The following is a 19,074-nucleotide window of genomic DNA, read 5'->3' as shown; positions in this document are numbered from 1 at the left end:
CGTACAGCTCATCCAACTGGAGAGAGAGTGTCTAATTCCTCCGCCAGGTGAAAAAAACGTGTGTAGGGAAGGTAGGCAAGTGCTGCCTATGTAAATAATTCAGTACCTAATTTTCGTGAGTAACAATTCAAAAAGTTTCCTTTCTGTAAGCATTAAGTAATGTAAATTTTGTGTATTTATATTAAAACTGGATGCTTTTGGCTTCAATATAATCAATAAAATTGATAACACAACTGCACAGATATTTAGAATGGCATGATATATGCAAGGGGACTGACTTTATTGGACTGCGCCTTGTTTAGCCATTTACACCAGTGCAAAGCACCTGTAAAATGCTACGAAATCAGGAAGCACTTTATACGCATTTTGCACAGGACACAGAGCAACAGAGAATAGGGCCTAGGGAATCCATTTGCAGCAGGACTTCCACTAAAATAACAGATATTTCGTTAGTCTCATTAATATAAAAAAATGTTACACCAACTATATATTTGACTCTTCATGGAAATAATACAAAATGACATTCCTAAAGATGTAAATAACATGACTGATCACACTTACATAATTTTCTGTTTAAAAACCACTTGATTATCAGCATCTCCTATGAGTAAGGTTACATAGTGAAAATCTGGTGCAGTTCTCTTAATCTGAAGTTGTTCAAAGTTTGTTAATATGATGGTCACTAAGATTTCAGCCACTGTATCATTATATTTTGCAAGCTAGGAAAATAAATCATACATAAAATGATATAACCAGTAAAAACACTTCAGAGTAAGCCACACTCCTTTTCATGAATTTGTACACCAAGAACAAAGGCTCAATTTGGACAGGTGCAATTTCAACAGAGAACACATTTATTTTGTCCACAATCAGAAAGGGCTATCATTGTGAGTTCATTGCCGAGATTCTAAGTTTGAATGACTGTTCAAAGATGCTCTGCACTTCTAGCCAAAGATGAATGGAACAGCACAGAAAAACCCCTTCTGTTCACTGCCAAGGAAAATAGAAACCTGATTCTATGAGGGATGCCCACCAGTGATTTCTGGTGGAACAGTCTGTTTACTAGTAAATCCAAAGATAGATATGAATGCTCCTCATGTATCCATTGCTGGAGTTCAAACACCAGAAATAAAGATTCATGTCCTGTTTCTACTAGCATTTCAACATGTTTTACAGTCTTTAAACCAGGTGCTTTCTAGAAATATGTAATTTATAAAATACCTATTTTACTAGAACTTTATTAAGTAATCCTAGTGTTTTCAAAATATGTCAGACTGGTGATGCAAGTGAATCAACTATTATTCCATTCACCCAAATAACAAGTTCATTACAGACAGCAGCGAGGCAAGCTTTCTCAGCACTTGCCCTGTTCCTCATTCGAATGTGTATCTGTCTGATTTAGAAGGAGACTACTTTAGGTGAGTGAAGTCTCCATTCTTTTTCTAATGTTAAGACTGCAATGATGAGCGCTAATCATGGCAGTTTTGAGTGGACTTTTTTCATGACAAATTAGACTGAGACCATCAACTTCTTTCTCACAAACCCCTAAAGAACCTTCCTATTATAATGACTTACAGTCACAACTGCCAGTTCTATGTGGGAGACAAGGGGCAGGAGGTAATATTTTTTATTGGACTTACTTCTGTTCGTGAGTGAGACAAGCTTTCAGGCTTACATAGGTTTCGGAGTAGCAGCTGTGTTAGTCTGTATTTACAAAAAGAAAAGGAGTACTTGTGTAACCTTAGAGACTAACAAATTTGAGCATAAGCTTACATAGAGCTCTTCTTCAGGTCTGGTAGAAGCAGCAGCTCAAAAGTTCGTCTCTCTCACCAACAGAAGTTGATCCAATCAAAGATATTGCCTCACCCACCTTGTCTCTCTAATATCCTGGGACTGACAACTACAACACTGCATAGTTCAGTCTGGCTCACGTTGGTAATCTAACAGTCAAAGCTTCCGTATCCCTTTACTAAGTTTAATAGCTGGGTACTAATTATACCATTTAAAAGATTAATCAGTGGTTAATGGAAGACAGTAACATGATCACCAAATTCTAGAAAAATCAACTGTGCCCGTAATTTTGAAGAATTGTTATTGAAAATATGGGAAATAATTGCTTTGGAGAAACTTATGGTAAAAACAAAGTGTATTTTACATGTATGTATTTTTTTCATAAACAATATAATGCTATTTGAAATGCTGATTTGAGATGTCTTGGTTTTTATCAGTTACTGATATCAGCTATTATGGGTCCAATTTGGATTATATAAATTAAAATATAATCACAATAAATCTTGGCTGAAAAAGAGTAAATACATTAAATACTGATCCTCTATTGTTGGCATAAACAAAAAATGCATCAGACACAAATACATGTGTCAAAATCTTAGCTTCACAGGAAAGAATACCGAATAAGACAAGAAAAATCCTCCTTTTCTCCTATTAATTCGTATGTAAATATGTCTGGGGATGAAGCAAGAAAACTAGATACTTCTTGCTTCAATTTTATAGGAGAAAAAAACTTTAATAATGCAGGCCGATCTTTGTGCAGCATTTATCATTGTTAACTTTTCCTTCTGAAAAGGATTTTAGACTTACTAATACATTATTCAAGTACTTGTGCTAATCTACAAAATGACAGACTAAAACAGAATTGATCATTATTATAATAATAGTCATAACACTTTAAACTTGTATCAAGTTTTTCCATCTTCAAAGTACAAACTGTAACTAATTGTCTTAACAACTCTATGAGGCAATTAAGTGTTATTATCCACATTTTGCAGATGAGAAAGCTGAGGCAGATTGGTTAAGTGACTTGCCCAACACCACAGAGGGAGTGAGTATCAGAACTCAGGATTTCCTGTCTCCCACCCAAAGCATTAGGTCATGACTCCTTTGATATGCATGGTATCAATTATTTGATTCTAATCAGCTATTGTTTCTGTATGTTCCTGAATCTGATATCTAAAAACAGAAAAAAGTTCTTATTGACCTCTTTTTGCCTCATGTTTGATATTTAAGATGGAAGAGAGCTGTCAGATTTACATATTCAAAAGAGCTAGATCAATAGGTGAACTGTCTCCTTTCGCATCTTTTAACATAAAAAGGTTGCTGACAAACAGAAGAAACAAGAAAAGAAAGAGATCAGATATTTTGTGTAGAATGTAGACAACTAACTCAAGAAGTCTTTGAATGAACTTGTGTTTCAGGAACATTTGATTTCTTATGACAATATTTCCTAAAATGTGGAGTGTGGCCATAGAGAGGTCACAAAGAACAACGTTAGGAACACACAATATATATAAATTAAATGGGCAGGCCTTTAACAACACATGGAAAGGTTGAAGAGGGCATGCCTCATTTCATATTCCCCGATGTGGAACTTACACATTTACTATTGTAATATTTTATTGAAATATTTTATTTTTACTATGTTAGCAGAATTCTAAAGCAAAACAATCATAAAAAGCATTACCCAGTAAAGCAATTGGAAGAATTTACCTGTTCAATGCCAAGTTCATATTTTGGCAGGTGTAGCACAGATTCTTTTATTTGGTTTCCAAAAGGAGGATGTCTGTTTAAAATCTGCAAATATTTAGTTTTATTTCTGATATATTACAAGTCATCATGTTTCACCAGTAATAAAAATAACTTCCAAATAAACAAGTTTAACAAGAGAATGCACAGGATCACCTACAACTACCCTTAATATCAAAGAAGTTGGAGGTTTCCATATCGTTTGAAGATTTGGCCCATAATTTGCAAATACTGTACTTATTATTAAAGAGGGATAATTATTTTCCAGGGATGGTATAATTTCTTCTTTCCTCATCCTGATGAAGGAATGTCTTAACTGGAAGTAGTTATTGCTTCACCAACCAGGAAAGAATTGACAAGAAAAAAATATCAGTTGCTCTGATGTACAATAACTGTTCAGCCACAAGCAGAATAGTCTCTCAGAGGTTGACTCTCACCTCTCCCATAATCCTCAACAGGCAAGGAACTTGGAACCTACTGAACTCCTTAGTCCCCCACCCCCTCCGCTCACACAAAAAAAATGCTATAGAAGACTGCCTCCATTAAAATGGATCAGATCATGCTAGAATGAATATGAACAACTTTATCTGATAAATTATACTATTCAGAGTAAGGGCGGGGGAACCCTAGTCCTGGGTAAGGTCTATTCTTGAGAGAAAACTGAGATAGCACATATATGGAGGTCCAAGCATAATTCCATACAAATAAGTGTTTTGGGACCATCGAGAGCGTCTAGTGTCATTTTGGAAGGACCATAGTTCCTCTACATTACTGTGGAGTAGGAGAAAGGAGTTGTTTTAGATGCAGGATTGGCAATACCACAATAAAAAGAAGTTACTAGATGACCCAGCATCCACAGGGGTTCCCCTAAGGCAGTGGTTCTCAAACTTTTTTTTTTTGTGAACCACTTGAAAATTGCTGAGGGTCTCGGCAGACCACTTAATGATCTTTCCAAATGTTTGTACTGATAGCTAACTACCGTAAAAAACAAAACAAAAAAAACGGGTTTTTTTGTTCTATAAATAAAAGCACACAACTCATAGTTTAATATCAGTAATCTTACTTTTCTAATGTGATGGATGTGCCCTCTCCCGCACACTGCGGCAGCCCTCGAGCTGGCACTGGGAAGGAGGGTGGGGGGGGGTCTCTTCCCCGCCACAGAGCTAAGCCTGGGAAGGAGGGCCATCTCTCCCTGGCAGCCGCACCCCTGGGGCTGGGGAAAGTCGCCTCTTTCTCTGGCCGCTGCACCCCTGCACATCCCAAATTCCCCCTACCCCTTCTTCTCACCTCACTTACCTCTCCCACCTATCCCCTATTCCTCCCAAGGCCACCACCTCACCTTACATGTGTCTTCTCCCAGGTACAGGCACCTAATTTGTGGACCCATGCCTCCGCAACTCTACTAATTAGGTGGATGGCCCTTCACTGTCTTGTGTGCAGCTGCCTAGGCGCACACCTTAGAGGAAACTATCTGCGAACCACCTGAATTGAGTTCACGGACCACTGGTGGTCCACGGGCCATAGTTTGAGAACCTCTGCCTTAAGGAAATGTACATTGTCCTAATGTTATAGGCTAGTAGCACCACCTATTAAAGTTTCCTGACATTTTCAATTATAAGACACTATTTTCAGTCACTTAAAACTCTGTCAAACTTTAACCATTAGGCTGAAATTTTCAATTTTTTGGTGTATGTCACAGGCTGAACTTTTTGGGCAGGAGGGTAAATGTTTCAGCTAAAACAGTTCATCTTCTTCCAAGAATGAGGTTTGCAAAACAATGCTTTTTTTCTTATGTCAAAAGAATTCTGGTGACTTTTTCTTTGAGAAGCTCTATCACCCCCAGACTTCGGATCAGGGAATTGACATTTGGCAAGAGTGGCCTTTGTGTTAGGGATCAGAGTAACAGCCGTGTTAGTCTGTATTCGCAAAAAGAAAAAGGAGTACTTGTGGCACCTTAGAGACTAACCAATTTATTTGAGCATAAGCTTTCGTGAGCTACAGCTCACTTCATCGGATGCATACTGTGGAAAATGTAGAAGATCTTTTTATATACACACAAAGCATGAAAAAATACCTCCTCCCACCCCACTCTCCTGCTGGTAATAGCTTATCTAAAGCTTATCTATAGCTTATCTAAAGCTAAAGTGATCACTCTCCTTACAATGTGTATGATAATCAAGTTGGGCCATTTCCAGCACAAATCCAGGGTTTAACAAGAATGCCGGGGGTGGGGGGAGGGTTAGGAAAAAACAAGGGGAAATAGGTTACCTTGCATAATGACTTAGCCACTCCCAGCCTCTATTCAAGCCTAAGTTAATTGTACCCAATTTGCAAATGAATTCCAATTCAACAGTTTCTTGCTGCAGTCTGGATTTGAAGTTTTTTTGTTGTAATATAGCAACTTTTATGTCTGTAATCGCGTGACCAGAGAGATTGAAGTGTTCTCCGACTGGTTTATGAATGTTATAATTCTTGACATCTGATTTGTGTCCATTTATTCTTTTACATAGAGACTGTCTAGTTTGACCAATGTACATGGCAGAGGGGCATTGCTGGCACATGATGGCATATATCACATTGGTGGATGTGCAGGTTCAATGTGATATATGCCATCATGTGCCAGCAATGCCCCTCTGCCATGTACATTGGTCAAACTGCTCCGTCCCCGCACAGCTCCTAGTGCTATCCAAACTAGGCATGCACCATGCCCAAACAGCAACAGAGCATGCCTGAACACAGGAATACAGGAGTGAAACAACGCTTTCTCTGTAATTGCTGCTCCTATCTGCTATGGGCCGGGGGGAGGGGGGGGAGGATCAGGCACCAAAACTGAGAACAGGGAGCTTGCCTCTCATGGGCACTCAAGGACCCTGTGCTAAGCCCAGGCAGCATGAGAGAGCAAGCTGCCTGACTTGAATGCGTAAAGAACAAGAGCCAGACCAGGGGGAAGGAAAGGAGTAGATTGTAACAAGGAGCTTGGTGACACTGACGCTGAAAGTGGGGGAAGGGGAGAGAGAAACAGTGACTGGCAGTTGTGGGTTGACACTGGGATCTGGGGGGAGCCTTGGACTAATTGGAGCCTGGGACTAAGAGCTGGAGGGGGGAAGGGAGGGACTGGCTGAGCAAGGAGACTGGGACAAGAAGCCTGAGGTGTGGAGACTGGGACTGAACAGGCGAAGAGAGCAACTATCTATGAAATACTGGTAAAATGTGTCTTATCCCCCTCTAGTGCTGGTTCACATAGCAAGAGTAGGTTATCATCTGCTATCATTTACTCTGTTGGCTTCAGTGGCAGAGGTCAGCGCTGGGGATCTAGAGCTTCTAACCCTGTTGATGAACCATTTGGATGTCAATATGAACACACATGATGGTATTTGTTTTTTCAGTTTGCTTTTTAAAAAATCTAGGAAATTACAAACAAAAACTATGTTAACAGAACAAAAAGGTTGCAAAGTCAAGCACACAAAAAGTCATCTTTTGCAATCTTAATTTGGCACTCTTGTGCATATGGTTCACGATATGGTCTTGGATTACATGACCACATATCTTTTCCTTGAGACCCCTGCCTCATTCAGTGCACAGGATGGACTTCCTCTGGACTGAATCAGGGCTGTGTAGTGCAGGGTATTGTCTAGAACAGTGGTTTTCAAACTTTTTTCTGGTGACCCAGTTGAAGAAAACTGTTGATGCCCATGACCCAAAGGAGCTGGGGATGAGGGGTTTGGGGTGTGGGTGGGGCTCAGGGCTGGGGTGAGGGCTGCAAGGTGAGGCCGGGAATGAGGGGTTCACAGTGTGGGAGGGGCCTCTGGGCTGGGGCAGGGGGTTGGGATGCAAGAGGGGGTCAGGGCTCTGGGCTGGAGGTTCAGGCTCTGGGGTGGGGTCAGGGATGAGGGGTTTGGGATGCAGGAAGGGGCTCCAGATTTTGGGGGGGCTCAGAGCTGGGGTAGGGGATTGGGGCACAGGGTTACCTCGGGTGGCTCCTGGTCAGCGGCAGTGCTAAGGCAGGCTTCCTGCCTGTCCCGGCACTGCAAACCGCGATGCACTCCGGAAGGGGCCAGCAGCAGGTCCGGCTCCTAGGTGGAGGTGCACAAGCATCTCCACGCAGCTCTCGCCCGCAGGCACCGCCCCCACAGCTCCCACTGGGCGGGAACCAGCCAATGGGAGTGCGGAGCTGGTGCTCAGGCAGCTCCCAGAGCCCCTTGACCCCCCCCCGCCTAGGAGCCAGATCTGCTGTTGGCCACTTCCAGGGCGCAGCACTGTCAGAACAGGTAGGTAATAGCCTGCCTTAGCCAGGCAGTACCGCACTAAATGTGGCAGGGATTCTGCAGAGAAGGTAATATGTGATCATATAATTAAATATTGTATCATAACGCATAAACAAAAGGGAGACAAATTAAGGTTGCACAAGCAATCTTAATTCTGGCATTTTCTGACTTTGGAATACTTGACTTTGCAACTTTACTATTATTTTATCATACTATAAAAACTATGTATGAGAGAAATTTTAAACCAAGGACAATGAACCAAGTAAGGCCACCTGAGTCATTAAAAAAAAATAAAAAATAAAATTCCAATCTCCCTACCTCCAATGGTAACCTGAATAGCAACCTAACCAAAAGGCCAGAAATGCTTCAAACTGCTGCTCCTCTCCAGAGTAGAGCCAGACCTCAAAAAGCTGCCTCTAGCGCCTACATTAGGTATCCGTACTACACTGTCCTAAACTTTAATGTATTAAATGATGAAACACAAGTAACCAGGGGGAAAAAAACAGGGAGAGAAGGCATATTAAGATCTAACAAATTCCCAAATGCAAAACAAGAATATTAATGAAGTCCACACCATTTGGAGATATCAAAGAGCTCCTTACACCTGTGGGGAGAGGATGCTATCACACTTAAGAAGCAAAAATGCCAAAGAAATTGTGCATCAGGAGCCCAGCAAAATTTAATCCCACATCTTTCCACATCTGCAGTGAGATCCTGGCCTCACTGAGGTTCAATGGGAGTTTTGCCATTGACTTCAGTGGGGCCAGGATTTCATTCTATAACTTTCCACTACTAAAAGGATAATGATGAAATTCCTGAATTTGAGCTATTATTCTTTTAGTTAGTGGAAAGGTCTAGGGTGAATCTCTCTTCCCCCATATAGTAATACAAAAATGTCAGTAAAATTAACATGTAACTTATAATTGAAGCAAAACGTCAACTTAATAACCAACTTCAGGAAAAAAATCAACGACCTCTGTCAGATAATTGCATATTTCTTTAATCTAGTGTGATACTGAACAAGAATAAACCACTTAAAACATTGGAGTCTATAACTCATTAAGTATTAAACATTAGCATTTTCCTTATATAAATATGCATGTAAAATTTTAAATACCAATTCAAGTTCCCTTGTATTTGCATCTTCAATTTTTTTAAACGATGTCAGACCTGCATTTACCATTGCATTTGACAGTGTTACACCTGTAAAAATTGAAAAATGTTGTAATATTTTTATATGGAATTCCTAATCCCAAATTATTACTTTCAACAACTGCATTACAGCAAATAAATATAAAGCATAAGTAATTTTAACAAGAGATCTTTTATCTAACATTTTTTCAATAGGTTGTCAATGTTTTCTTTTCAACAATAGTTAATTTTATTTCTCTTCAGGTGGTCAGAAAATTTAATACTGTGTAGTTCAATTTAAACAACAGTATAAACAAAACATAAAAGCAATAAAATGAAGTATAAAACATTTGAGAATGACAATGTCTTTTACTAAGTTATAGAATCAAAGAAAGGCAGATCAAGGGCCAATTCCTGCAGGCTTTACTCAGGAAAAACTCCAACAGTCAGCAAATAACTAATGTGGGCACACAAATGAATAAACAGCACGGCACTGAAATAAAATAAGCTTCCACGCAAGAGACTCCTGTTGACTACCCAGGGGATCCTTTAAGCATATGCTAGAAATCCCTGTGAAGTATATTTTTTTTGGAGGAAGATATAACTAAAATCCACTCTAGGGAGAGCCACTTGTCTCCAAAATCTTCTGGGAGAATACAGTCCCTGAACAGATTTAGCAAAACACCTGATTAGAATCAGGAAAAGTACAGGCAGTCTCTGTGATCTATTGGACTAAAGGATAAGCTAGCAGGGAATTCTGAAAAAAAACCATGCCTCTCAAGTATTCCCAATTCCTCAGTCTCCCCTTGTGGTGTTTGGGAGTCAGCACGTAGATTCCAAATCAGGAAATTCCTCCTTAGAACTATGGAATGAATATAAATAACTTGAGACAGAAAAGTCTACTTGAAAGAAATGGAGGTTACTTACTGTAACTGGAAGTTCTTTGAGATGTGTGGTCCTATCTCTATTCAACACGTGATTACGCATGCTGCACACCATATGCCCAAGTGCGAGATTTTGACAAGCAGTGTCCGTTAGCCCACACATGTGCAGTAGGTCTCCTCGTTCTCCCAAGCAAGGGCGTAAGAGGCAGTGCAGGTCGTTGCCCCTTCAGTTCCTCTCCTTACTGCGAATCTAATCAGATCCGAAGCACAGGGGACGGAGGACGGGTAGTGCACTACAGATAGGGAACACACATGTCAAAGAATTTCCAGTTACAGTACGTAACCTCCATTTCTTCTTCAAGTCCTGGTCCCTATGTGTGTTCCACATGTGGCTGCTGGGCAAGCTGAGCTCAGACTGGAGGTGGGTGTGAGGAAGCAGGCAGCAAGGACGCTTGCGGTACTGCAGATCCCATTGCTGAACCTGCAGCAGAAGCCTGGATTAGTGCATGTCTAGCAAATGTGTTGTAAGGGACCAGGGCATAGGCAGTCTGATCTAGCGGTCACAGCTGGGCTGGGGTCCACACATCAGGGTGGGTAACCAGTGAACAGGGGTCGGAGGAAATCACTGGAGCTGGGTTCAATACAAAGAGTCAGGATCAAAGTCAGACCAGGATCGGAGACCACAGGTAGTACAAGGCTGGAATCGGAGACTGGATATCAGAGGTGCTACCAGGCTAGAGTCAGGAGGCAAAAGCAAGGGTCAGGCTGGGATTGGAGACCAGAATCAGGAGACGAGGTGAGGTCTGGAGTGCAGCAGGCCCAAAGTCTGTGTGGCTGTCCAGAAAATTTTCTGGGACAACCACCAGGGTTAAATAGGGTGGTTGAACAATCAGAGGGCCACAAGGTACTGCCACTCGGGGTCTCCTGGGCAGTACTTCCTGCAGCACCTATTCTTCATGGTGCTTCCTGACTAGGGCTCTGCAGGGCCTCCTGGTAGCACTGTGAGACTGTCAGCCATCTTACATTTTTAAGACCTGGGTTCTAGTCCCTGTATCCTTATATCATCCCCTTCTCCAGAGGCATCCTTCCTCCAGATGGGCACTGGGCCTGGTTTATCTGAGGGGTCTTGATGAAACCTTTTTAGCAGGTCAGGGGCATGGACATGGGCAGCAGGTTCCGCAGAGTGTTTTAACCCTAACCCTAGCCTTCTCAATTGATTAGGTAGTACAGTCTCTCCCCCTCTGCAGTTTAGAGTCAGGATAGCATGGACTAAATACTCTTGGACCTGGACTGGTGGGGGCAGCTGTTGGGACCAATCAAGAAAGGGGTCCATCTTGTAATGCTTCAGGAGGGATACACAGAAAACTTAATAACTTTCAAGAGATTGAGGGAGCTGCCATTTGAATGACAGGGTTGATTTGCTTACAAATCCGGAAGGGTCTGAGGAACTGGTGGTCTAGCGTATGGGATGGCTTATTCATACAGAGGTGTTTTGCTGCAAGCCAGACCTTTTGACCCATCATGAGAGCTGGGTCTTCCTGGTGTCAACAACTGCATACTTGTAGTTCCTTTTCACATCTTCAAGGTGGTCCTTAAGTTTCTCCTGTATATGGTGAATTTGTTGGTTTCAGTCACCGGCTGCTGGGTTCGGGGAGGCTGCTGGCACAGCTAGGTGAAAGCAAGGCTGGAACCCATAATTTGCAAAGAAGGCACTCTGCCTCGTGGAGGCATAATCAGCATTGTTGTATGAGAACTCGGCATAAAAAAGGAGGGAGAACTAGTTATCTTGATGGTAATTAACCAAACACTGTAGGTATTGCTCTAATACTTAGTTCACCCTCTCTCTCTGCCCATCTGTCTAGTGGTGGTACATGGAGGAAATAAAAGTGTGAACATCCATTAGACAGAGGGCTTCATGCCAAAAGCATAAGACCAGCTGAGGGCCTTGGTCCAAAGTGCTACAGTCTAAAAGCCCATGAAGATGGATCACATGAACTGCTAGGAATCGAGCCATTGTTTCAGCAGAGGTTAGGTCGATACAGTGGATGAAATGCACCATTTTGATCAATTGGTCTACAACAGTTAAGGCGACTGTGTGGCCAGAGGAAGGGAGTTGCACTATGGAGTCCAGGGTGACGGAGGCCCAGGGTCTAGGGGGAGTCTCTGGAGTACTAGCATCAAGGGGAACCATGGTATGAGCACACTGGTCACAAGAGTCAACGTGATCCTGGACTTCAGCTTACCTATGGGGCCACCAGGAGAAATGGGAAGGTGTGTGGACCCAATGGAGGTTCATGGCAAAGATGGGTGTTAGTAGCCGTTCTAGCCAGGGGCGCCTCAGTGGAATGTATATGTGCCCATCGATGTAGGTGATCCTATCCGGTGTAGAGAACTGCATTTTTGTTCTGGGTCTCATTTGCTCAGGCTGTTCCATCACCTCCTGAGCTAACAAATTGCCCTGTGAAGTGAATCGGATTAGATGAAGCAAGTTCTGGTGTATTGTGGCACTAAGGAAGTTGTGAGGTTTTAGGAGAGAGGATGGTTCTTGATTAGGCTCCGCATTCTCTTAGCAATAGTCTCCCTTTCAGGATATGCCATCGGCTTTCCCATTCCTGGTTGATAGGTGATGGCAAAAATCAAACTGGAGAAAGAATAATGCCTACCTGAGCTGTCTTTGGTTTAAAGCTCGAGCCGCATTCAGATATTCAAGATCAAAAAAGACTTGCATTGGGCGCTGGGCTTCCTTGAGGTTATGGCACCACTCTTCAAAGGCTGATTTAATGCATTTCCTTATCTAATGTATCATAATTCCATCTGGCAGGGGTGAGTAGTAGGACCAGGGGTGTAACATTTGCTGTGGACCATGTCTCTGAGACAGTATGGCTCCAATGACTACACTGGAGACACTGGCTTCCACTCTGAATGCCTGGGTGAGGGCCAAGTGTGCTAGAATGGGAGTGGTGGTGAAATCAGCTTTGAGCTCTTCAGAAGCATGGTCAGCTTTGCGTGTCCAAACAAATGTGATGGCCTTGCAGAGGAGGTTGCTCATGGGGGCTATGTGCCCTGAGAAGCCCGGAATTAAATTCTGGTAAAAATTCAAGAAGCCCAGAAAAAGCTGTAACTCATGGGGGGGATCAGAGCGTTGCCTTCCTGCGGATGACCTCTAACTTCTGTTGATCCATCTGGAGAAAGGATGTATCCAAAGAATTTTGTGGAGGACAGATCAAAGGTACCTTTTTCCAATTTCATGAACAGCCTATACTTTCATAGCTTTTCCAGCATGGAATCAAATGGTAACAATGCTGATCAGGGTTATCTGAAAACATAAGTATGTCATCAAGAACGATGACTACATACTGCTACAGGATGTCTCTAAATACATTGTTCACAGAGTGCTGAAAGATCTCTGGAGCACTGGTCAGACTGAATGGCATTACTAAATATTCAAAGTGCCCACAGAGGATGTGTACTAGATTGTAAACACCCCGGAGGCCCAGTTTGGTGAAAATTCTGGTAGAGTGCACATGTTCTAGTAACTCGAAGATGAAGGGTGGGGGATACCAGTTATGGAATGTCACCTGGCTTAGTGCCCAATAGTCTACATAAATTCGGCTTCCTTTTCTGGGATGAAATAGTACCTCTCAGCCTTCCTAGGTGTGGGGCTACAGGATGCTGGGCTGTGCCAGATTGATATTGCCAGTTCCAATATGGTCTCGTTAACTGGGAGGGTCATCTTACTTTGGTCCTGAGGCTGCAGAATGTCCAGCAGTCAGTGGTATGGGTCTTGGACTTCCTCCAGAGGTATCTAGAGATTGCTAACCACTCTTTGCAGCAACTCCTGGTATTGCCTATGGTTATTCGGTGGGGATGGAGGAGAGACTACCTCATCTGGATAGGAGGAGGAAATCCTGTTGAACTGCTGGTACCTGTGATTCTGGCTCAATATCCTCCTCATACACTCACAGATCCAGTTGTTGGTGAAAGAAGAGCAGAAAGACTCCTAAGTGGATCCCAGGCATCTGTTACGGGGATCCCACGGCTCCCAATAAGGCCAGAACGGAGGAGCCACTTGTTCGTGGGGGACCCTATGGCACGGTCTCTGGGGAAGTCATCTCTATAAGGGTAGTGGCCGTAAGTCCTGAATTGCCTGTCTGGGCTCGACTCTCTCCAGGAGGGATGTAAGAGGGGCCAGCATGAATCTGAAGATTGGCCTTGTTGAAATGGCAGACACATCAGTACCAGGGCAATCCTGCCTGATGGCTATAAGTGAGAGGATTAAGGGGAAATCAAAGTAGTATCATCTGTCCCTTAGGAAGGCTGGGCCAGAGAAGAGGGGGGACTGCAAGTAGAAAAGATATCCACTGGTGCCATGTAGGTCTCTGTGTGTCCCGGTGTGCAACAGTTCCCAGTGGTTGGCACCAACAATACCAGCGTGTCCCTGGGTGTAGTACATACTTTGGGTGGACAGATAGGAACAAAGAAGTCCAGACCCACACTTGTAGATGGAACTGGCAGATAAAAGTCCTTATGCTTTGGTGACAGAATCACTGATGGAAATGTCAGATCCTTCTTCCTACACACTTTACCCTGCAATCTAGGAGGTTTTAGAGGAGCCAGTTTCTTGGGGAAGGCACCTGACCTCAGTGGACTCAGGGAAGGATCATGTCTCTTATGGACAGTCCTCGACGGGGATCTGCCCTTGTGCCCATAACAGTGCCCTTTACACACATGGGAAGACCTGAAGGGTCTTTGTGCCCATAACAGTGCCCTTTACACACAAGACCTGAAGGGTCTTTGGGCTTAGAAGCCAAAAGCTCCGCTCCTACGTATGTCTCCCTGGCCCAGACTGGAAAGGGGCCTCATGGCCTTCTCCATCAAGTGTTTCCTAAGGCAAAGCTCATAGGCTCTACAAGGCATTGGTGGAAACAAGTGACAAATACTTCACTTTGCAGAGATATGTGTCTCACTCAGACAGTAGAGATAGCATTGCTGTTTGTCAGTAACAGAGAAGGATCTAGGGCAGAAGACACAGTTTTTGAAGCCCAGGACTCCGGGCATAGTCCCAGACTGTGGGGAGGGAATCCCCAGTCAGGGGAAGAAAGATACACTAAAACTATAACTACTAAATCTAGGAAGAATAAATATTTACAATTTTATTTACAGGTTCTCTGAAAAGCTGAAGAAAGAGAGGGCTATGGATTCTGCCTCAAGCCATGCAGTGGTAACAAGGAATGGAGGGGCACTGACCCACACGCTTCTTATACCCTCATTTGGGAGAACAAGGAGACCTACTGCACGAGTGTGAGGCAACAGACACAGCTTGTTAAAACCTCTGGACTTGGGCACATGGTACTCAAGTGTACCCATGTGTGGAATTCACATAGGGACCAGCACTAGAAGAAAAAGTATTGGCATTCATCACAATTTTCTAGGAACAGTGAAAGAAGGCTAAGAATAAGCAACTTAGAAGCCCTCAAGCCTTTTTAGATAACTTCTGGGAGGAAAGGTTAGTCTCCTGGTAAGATTTAGCAGCCAAGGAGGACTCTTTGTTTGTGTCAAGAACTTCATAGGTAAGAGTAAAGGAAGGGGCTTGTGGAGATCCCTTCCCTCAATGAAGTATTGAAGCACCTCTTCCAGGTCTGACTTAGGGAGAGCCTCTAACAGACAGACTTCCCTCCCCTTTGTGATAACTTTGTTCAGGCTGTCTTTTGCAGCCCCAGAGACCACATCAATCACTATTAGTTTGCTGTTACTTCAGCAAATGTCTCTACCCTCTTGGGTGAGCTTTTATCCCCTTTAAGGAAGTGGACTAGCTGACAAATTTTGTTTGTCACAGCTCCTGAACTTGCTTTAGCCACTGCCTAGCTGAAGTAGTGGGAGGTTCTGTCAAAGAAGGAAGGAAAAAACGTTATTATAAGGATATGTTTTTTTTCCCACTTTTTCTGTTTCATTCTCCGGCTGGGAGACAAATAGAACAAGATGCAGACATAGAAATTGCCTTTTTGCATATTACCCTGAGTGAAGCAGCTAAAAAACTGAAGAAACAGAAGAGGTGAAAAAATCCTGGATGGTGATTGGTCATAATCCTGCCTGCCGGAAGAAGTGAGGAGAAATTTGGCATTGGATATAATAGCCTGAAGCAGCATTTCTGCTGAATATCAGGGAGAAATGTGGAGGGTACTAGAAAGTGCAAGAAGCATTAAGAACAGTCCTAAATTGAACAAGGCCAAATGTCAATTAAAAAAATAAATAGAAAATCACACACTTATGAGATAAATTGACCACAAAGCTTGAAGTTTCTAAGATTCATGCAACACTGACATACAGAGACCCAAAATTTTAATAAAAATAAATATATCCAAGACCACAATGCATGTTCAATTGTGTCAGTAAATTCACACCCAACTATGTAGTTCAAATAACTCAACTAACTTCACAAAGATAAAAAATGGAGTTAGCTGCCAGAGTATGAAAGAATTCAAGAATTTGAAGAAAGTATTGATATCAACTCTAATTTGGCAATTGTTTGACCCACCGAAAGAGTATCTTCAAAAGGAACCTAGAAGCTCTACTGCTATAGAGGCATGAAAATGAATGGCTGTCAATAAGATATGCTGCAAGAGCTATGACAGCAGTAGAAAAACTTACAAGAGGAAACTGAAAGAGAGAAATATATGGGCCTTTTATATGGCTGTACAAAGTATCACAATTTTCTGTACAACTGTAGCTGAGGAGCTGAAATTGACCTTAACCCGCTGAATACAACACACAAGAAAGTACTTAAAGAAGAATATAGAAGTTACTTCTGTGTATATGTCTACACTGGAATAAAACACCTGCAGGTGGCCCATGGCAGCTGACTTGGGCTCATAGGGCTCAGGCTGCAGAACTATAAAACCGCAGTGTAGATGTTGGTGCTCGGGCTGGAGCCCAGCATCTGTGACCCGCTCCAGCCCAAGCCCCAACATCTACAATTTTTAGCCATGCAGCCCGAGCCTGAGTCAGCTGCCACGGGCCAGCTGCAGGTGTTTTATACTTTCATGGTCTGTCTACACTGCAGTAAAAGTATAGTTTAATGCTATAGTTCTGGCCAGGACATCATCTAGTAATTGCAGACGTTCTGTCAAGAGCATATGTTCTCTTTGCTACCTCCCAAATAGATGATCTAGAATAAGCAGTTACCAGTTCATGTGAACTCGATAAAAGCACCACGTGCCCTTTTGCCACAAATACAAGATGAGCAGGAAAGAGAAACAGCTAAGGATGAAACAATACAAGCAGTAATACATGCTCTAAATACTGGATGGAGTCAAATGCTACCACACATCATATTCGCCATATAAAAATGAACCTCTCAGTGATTTTGGGAGTACTCATGAAGTGTACAAAAACAGTAATTTCCATAGTCATAAGAAGGAAAATACTGGAAAGACTATGGACCTGATTCTCGTTTACATGAGGGCCACTTTACAAAGTACATTACTCCCACTCCCAGTGCGTTGTAAAGGGATCTTATTGTAAATGAGAATTAAGTCCCACACCAAAACTCCTTGGAATGACTAAATTAAAAAAAAAAGAGCAGAAGTAATATGCTGGCCACATATAAACAGTGATGTGGACGAAATAATGAGCAAGTGGGGAACCTGCCTGAAATACAGAGATACACAAGGGGAAAGAAACATGATACCACATGAACAACCTGCAGTACTCGAAGGCAAAGTCGGAATGGATTTGTTTGCCCTGGAAAGACATGACCACCTGATCATAATGGACTATTTTAACCACTTTCCAGATTGATACTTCAAGATACCACAGCTTCAACCGTGATCACTAAGTCTGTATTTACATGTCATGGAATTTCAAGGACTGCGATGATAGCAATGGACCACGGTTCACGAATACAGAATGCATCCATCTGGCTAAAACTTATGAAATTCAGTATGATATCTATTACGCACAAGAAAACAGATTTGAAGAATGTGGACTCTGTAGAGTGAAGGGGAAAAGGCTATTTATTTAGCACTACTCAATTATAGAGCAACACAGTTGCAATGTGAAAAATCACAGGAAGCACAAAAAACTGTAATGGATCGACAGTGTTTCAGACTATTTCTAAGAGAGTGAACAGACTGTTTAAGACATGGAAATGCCTAGAAACCCCTATTACTGCAGATACAGAAAAGTGCTGAAGATTAATTAGATTGGTTGAAATTGTAAAAATAACATTAAAAATGTTAAATCACTGATAGAATTTGTTCAGTTAGAGAATATGGTGAGTTTTTTTTAAAATAGAAGGTGTATCCTAAAGAGCCAAACTGTAGCAAAAAGTTGCTCCACATTCTGTAGGACTCTATGCGGTACCACTCTTCCTGTCTCCCACACAGCGCCAAGAATCAGCTGCAGAGACTCAGGCAGCAAGGTTAGATTACAGCAGCGTCAGTCCTGTATTTATTTTGTAGGTAATCTCCTATTAGGTAAATAAATAAGTTGTCTTAAAGCCTCTCAGACATCATTAACATACTACATTTGTCACAATTATGTCATCCTTGAAAGTGCCCTGTGTGTGGATTTTCAGTGAAAAGACTGTACCATTGAGGAAAAACAGTAATGTAATAGGACAGGGTTGTGTACATTATTAGCAAAGCAGTAGAAAATCAGTATTTTGCAGGGTACATCACAAATTACAAAAAGATTTAATTAAAAGTTCAAATATCAGTTGTTTCTGCCAAGAGACCGGATAGTTAAATTTTCTTTATAAACATGAATCTGATACTATAAAGTCTCTGGAAAAAGTTCCTTAAATGTTTTCTCTAGTGTATTTTTGTTCTTATTCCAAGATAAAAGTTTTCATTCTAGTTACTAATCCAGTTAAGAATTTACTAATTCTGAAAGAATTTATACTGGTCTGTCAAATAATCATCTTTGCAACAGTCTTTCTTACCATGATTCTGGCAAATGAAAAGTTGGGAGACTTATTTAGTCCAGAAAACAGATCTTCTAAAAGTTTACAGTGAAGTTAATGATGAACTTTGACACACTATTATAATTACTGCTTCTTTCTGGTACCTACCAATTTTTTCAAGCTGTTTGGATACATGCAGAGAGTTTTCCCACAGTTTGCACCTGAAACATTTAGCTAAAATCAAAGAGTTTAATAATGCAGGAAAATTGTTTTTACGTGATGCCAGAAAGTCAGACAACCCTAAGAAAGAAAAAAAATATATTTAATAATATAATACAGTTTATTATTAAAT

The 19,074-nt window shown here is 41.9% G+C and overlaps 1 protein-coding gene across 1 annotated transcript in view; it reads right to left on the bottom strand.

The window, feature by feature from the left end:
• The window catches only part of HFM1 (helicase for meiosis 1), a 108,101-nt gene that overhangs the window by 25,362 nt on the left and 63,665 nt on the right, over positions 1–19,074 (bottom strand). The window contains 4 exon segments of the mRNA XM_048861119.2: positions 562–719; positions 3,505–3,588; positions 8,923–9,008; positions 18,891–19,022. Of these exon segments, the coding sequence (XP_048717076.1) occupies positions 562–719; positions 3,505–3,588; positions 8,923–9,008; positions 18,891–19,022 (460 nt within the window).

Source organism: Caretta caretta, chromosome 8 (genome assembly GCF_965140235.1).
Source record: "Caretta caretta isolate rCarCar2 chromosome 8, rCarCar1.hap1, whole genome shotgun sequence".
Classification (NCBI taxonomy): Eukaryota; Metazoa; Chordata; order Testudines; family Cheloniidae; genus Caretta; species Caretta caretta.
Note: the sequence above shows the minus strand (reverse complement) of the source record. Positions and strands in the feature narration are given on the sequence as shown.